The sequence below is a fragment of the Lynx canadensis genome, chromosome A2 (genome assembly GCF_007474595.2).
Source record: "Lynx canadensis isolate LIC74 chromosome A2, mLynCan4.pri.v2, whole genome shotgun sequence".
Taxonomy (NCBI): Eukaryota; Metazoa; Chordata; class Mammalia; order Carnivora; family Felidae; genus Lynx; species Lynx canadensis.
The window spans coordinates 19,075,268-19,079,992 of record NC_044304.2 but is presented as its reverse complement, the minus strand read 5'-3'; the positions used below and the strand labels follow the sequence as shown (position 1 = coordinate 19,079,992).

At 56.4% G+C, this 4,725-nt stretch overlaps 1 protein-coding gene across 2 annotated transcripts; it reads left to right on the top strand.

The window, feature by feature from the left end:
- The first annotated feature begins 1,807 nt into the window (after nt 1-1,807).
- Nucleotides 1,808-4,473, top strand: HYAL1 (hyaluronidase 1). 2 transcript variants are annotated; one of them, XM_030306848.1, is made up of 4 exons: nt 1,821-2,065; nt 2,528-3,451; nt 3,796-3,885; nt 4,082-4,473. In XM_030306848.1, exons 1-4 carry the CDS (start codon nt 2,045-2,047, stop codon nt 4,397-4,399), a joined length of 1,353 nt encoding a protein of 450 aa, XP_030162708.1. In that variant the 5' UTR covers nt 1,821-2,044; the 3' UTR covers nt 4,400-4,473. The 2 variants fall into 2 exon arrangements, with proteins under 2 accessions (XP_030162709.1, XP_030162708.1); XM_030306849.1 differs by lacking the exon at nt 3,796-3,885 and having other exon boundaries at nt 1,808-2,065.
- The last annotated feature ends 252 nt before the right edge of the window (nt 4,474-4,725 follow it).

The following is a 4,725-nucleotide window of genomic DNA, read 5'->3' as shown; positions in this document are numbered from 1 at the left end:
GAAGCTGTAACTTGTTTCCCTTACACCTCTGACTTCCCATACCCAGCTGGGACCCTCAAACACACCTGTGAGCTATCCCACCCGCGTCTGTAACACCCACATCTGTGATCTCTCCCACCGAGCTTGGACCCCTACACGTACTGTGCAAAGCTGTGATTTCCTTCACATGTTGACCTTATACAACTGTTACCTTCCCCAAACAGCTGTGGCCTGTACCTACCCAGCTGTGACACCTCCGTGCAAACCTGTGATCACTTCACATCACTTTCCAGGAGGACCTGGAAAGACAGCCTTGTGGAAAGTGCAACTCAGGGACAGCCGGATCTGTGGGTGGGCAGGTGGGGGTAATGGGGAGTGAGGTGGCCTAGGCAGGGTATGAGAGCAGAGAGGGCAGGCAGGGCTGGACCACAAAGCTGGAGTGACCCCAGACACACACAGAACTTGGGCCCATCTGGCCAGACCAACTCAGCAAGGGCAGGTCTATGGGCAGGGCCCTGGGGTCAGGGAGGGCTTTGGGTGTTCCTTCCTGCCGTTCCACCATTAGAACTTCTCCCCTAGACTGAGGCCAGCTGGAGGATGCTGGCCTGATGGTTGGCTGGATTGTGCCAATTGCAGCCTAGGTTTCTAGGGGCACCAGAAGGTAATACAAAGCCTTAGGGAGAGGGAGTCAGGGCTGCCTTGATGTTCTCCTGTCCCCTCAGCCCTGGGGAGTTGTGCCAGTCTCCCTGAGCCTGGTGGCCATCACTCTGGGACCCTGCTTCCACCAGGATCAGCAGCCACCATCTCTGTGATTAGATGCTGTGCTTGGGTCCTGGCTGATGTACCCACAGCCCCCTGGCACCATGGGCCCACTGTCAGCTTCTCCATCCTTGCCTGCAGGACCAGGTCCAGATGATAGCCAGCTGTGTCACTGCTTCATTGACCACCATGCCAGGCAGGGGATCACCGGCTCAGGCTCAGACTGGGCTGCAGACTCACTCAGGTAGCACTTTCACCTGGGCCAGGGACATGATGTTCCCTTCACCCCACCCTGGCAGGCAAGCCTGGGCCTGGGGACCTAGCAGGTCTCAATAATCAGCTTCTGAATCAGCAAACAAGTGAAATCACAAAGGAATGAACAAACATGTGGTCACTGACACACCCGTGGTCAAACATGGGATCTCATAGTCACAGGACAGCAGAGTCTTCAACACCCAATCCAGTCACCGGGTCCCACACTTGCACATACACACTCTATTGGAGCTTGCACAGAGGCCTAGATAGTAGCTGACCTGGGCTTCACAAAGACACACTCACTGACCAGCCCTGACTTCACAGACACAGCGCCTTTCAGACTCAAGTCCCGAAAGCAGAAGTGACTTACCCACCCTAGGCCTAGTCAGTATAGGGTCTGAGGCCACAATACTTCTAGGGACCCCCAAAATCTTGATTTTTTTAATCAGAAGAAGATATATATTAATAATGAATATATAATGACTTAGGTTGGAATTATATTTGTCTTTATACCAACATAGTTGTAAAATGTATTTTTTGACGTTTTGAGAAAGGGTCCCAAAAAAGCAAAAGTGCTTAGGGCCCACAAATGTCATAGTGCAGCTGTGCAGGAAAGTACGCTCCCTTGGTATAGGTACTGAGGCACCCAGACTCCAGTACCACAAACAGGCCTGCCAGCTGGGTCTGCCAACCAAACAGCAACCCCCTCCCCCGCACTGCCTCCACCCCCACCCCAACACAAATAAAGCCGCAAAGCCCTGCCCTAGCGCTGACCCAGTGGGCGGGGCCGCTTCCGGCCCAGCCCCACCTCCTACCAAGGGCACTTTGTTAGGGGTGCTGAGGTGGCTCAGCTGCCTGGCCCAGCCCTCCAACCTCGGGCCTGCCCCTCAGCCCGCCCCCAGACTGGGTGGGGTGACCCCCTACAAAAGCTCAGAGTTTCCAGCAGCAGCAGCTTCCTCCAAGAGTCTGGTGCAGCTGGGGGCAGAGTTGAGGAACAGAATCTTGCTGAGCCCTGCCTAGGCCCTCAGCCTGGGGTCAGGAAGTTTGGAGGATGAGGCCCTTCAGCCCTGAGGTCAGCAGGGACAAGTGGGCAGACTGGCGGGGATACAAGGAGGGTTGGGCTGACCTGTCTTTGGTCACTGAGCATCTCCTCCTCCAATGGCTGGCCAGGATTCCTGCGGGGAGAGACAGGAAAGGACCCCCCCACCCACCCCCATCACAGTCAGGTCAGCCTCGCGGCTGAGGGCCTGGCTCTTATGAAAACACATATCATGGCTTCTGTGGCTCTTGGGGAAGGGGATTGGTTAGCTTAGGCCAGGGCAAAGTCTGTGGGAGACAGGGCAGAGGCCCCTCCAGTGGCAGTGCGACCCCTCCAAGCCTCTCCTTTGCCCTCTGACCTCCCTGAGCCCTGCAGGTCAGTGTTTACCTAAACCCAGAGCAGGGGTGGATTAATGAGCAAGGGGTTTGGCCAGCCTTCCCTGAGCAGGGGTCAGAGAGTTCAGGGCCTACTCTCAGCTTTGCCTCCCCTGGCTAGGTTTCACTAGAACCACCCTGTGCCATGGCAGTCCACCTGCTTCCCATCTACGCCCTCTTCCTGACCTTGCTGGACAAAATCCAAGGCTCCAGGAGCCCCATGGTACCCAACCAGCCCTTCACCACCATCTGGAATGCAAACACCCAGTGGTGCCTGGAGAAATACGGCGTGGACGTGGACGTCAGTGTCTTTGATGTGGTGGCCAACCCGGGGCAGACCTTCCGCGGCCCTGACATGACCATTTTCTACAGCTACCAGCTGGGCACCTACCCCTACTACACGTCTGCCGGGGAGCCTGTGTTTGGTGGGCTGCCCCAGAATGCCAGCCTGGATACCCACCTGGCCCACTCATTCCAGGACATCCTGGCTGCCATCCCTGCGTCTGACTTCTCAGGGCTGGCAGTCATCGATTGGGAGGCATGGCGCCCACGCTGGGCCTTCAACTGGGACGCCAAAGACATTTATCGGCAGCGCTCACGGTCACTGGTGCAGGCGCAGCATCCTGACTGGCCAGCTCCTTGGGTGGAGGCCGCAGCTCGGGACCAGTTCCAGGAGGCTGCACAGGCCTGGATGGCAGGCACCCTCAAGCTGGGGCAAGCACTGAGGCCTCGTGGCCTCTGGGGCTTCTATGGCTTCCCTGACTGCTATAACTATGACTTTCTAAGCCCCAACTATACAGGCCAGTGCCCCCCGGGTATCTGTGCCCAGAATGACCAGCTGGGGTGGCTGTGGGGTCAGAGCCGTGCCCTCTACCCCAGCATCTACATGCCTACAGAGCTAGAGGGCACAGGGAAGGGACAGGTGTATGTGCGGCACCGTGTAGGTGAGGCATTCCGTGTGGCTGTGGGTGCTGGGGACCCTGATCTGCCAGTGCTGCCCTATGCCCAGATCTTCTACGACGGGACGAACCGCTCTCTGCCTTTGGTGAGTCTCCCTCTATAACCCCACCCACCGTATAGCCTACTTTGTCAGGCATCAGGTCCAGTAAGTGAGGCTGCATGGCCTTGGGGCACTTTCATCCATTCTCCATTCCTTGAGCTCTGTGTGCCATGCTCTGTGCTCAGCACAGATGATTCTGCATTCATCAGAAAGACGTAGTGCCTGGTGTATGGCACGCACAGGCCAGAGTGAGGATGGGCTTGCCTCTCACCACCAGGGCCAGAAAAGCCCAGGTGGGGGTTATGAATTATTTGTCCCATCCAGTGTTGTTACAGCTATCTGCTGTGGGGAGGGAGGAAGGCCCTTCAGAGCTATGTCCCTTTCCTCAGGATGAGCTGGAGCACAGCCTGGGGGAAAGTGCAGCCCAGGGGGCAGCAGGAGTGGTACTCTGGGTGAGCTGGGAGAACACAAGAACTAAGGTGAGCTCAGGCCCGGGGTGGGGGGGTGGGGTTAGGTGGGGGCAGGGGCAGGGGTGGAGCTGCCAGGCTGACTGGCAAGACCCTGGCCCACCCTTTCTATCCCTTCAGTCCTGACTGGCCAGCAGGTGAGTGCCTCAGTGCCCTAGGTAGGCCCATGCATGGCCATGGTGTCCCTGTTGCTCCCCTTCCTACTCAGGAATCATGCCAGGCCATCAAGGAGTATGTGGACACCACACTGGGGCCCTTTGTCCTCAACGTGACCAGCGGGGCTCTTCTGTGCAGTCAAGCCCTATGCTCAGGCCATGGTCGCTGTGCCAGGCGCCCCAGCCACCCTGAGGCCCTCCTCATCCTCAACCCCACCAGTTTCTCCATCCAGCCCACACCTGGTGGTGGGCCCCTGACCCTACAAGGTGCCCTCTCACTTGAGGATCGGATGCAGATGGCTGTGGAGTTCAAATGTCGCTGCTACCGTGGCTGGAAGGGAGCATGGTGTGAGAAGCAAGGCACGTGGTAATTGGCCACGAACTAGGATACACGCATTGAACATCTTGTTGACATTAAAAATAAAAGTTATTTTACCAGCAAAAATGGGTTTAATCAGGAACAGTAGAAAATTGCAACTTGAGACATGTGAGCTGTTGCAAAACCAAAGAAGAGGAGCGATCTTTTACATAGGAAAGGGGGGAGTTTGAAGGGCCCATTATAAACAGAAAGTCCATTGGAGTAAACCTGGGGTTCAAAGTGTGGTGACTTTTCATTGACTGAGTTATGGCAGTCTCTCATTGGCTGGGCTGTTGTCACACAATGAGAAAATCTTTCCTCCTGCTGGAATAGTAAAGT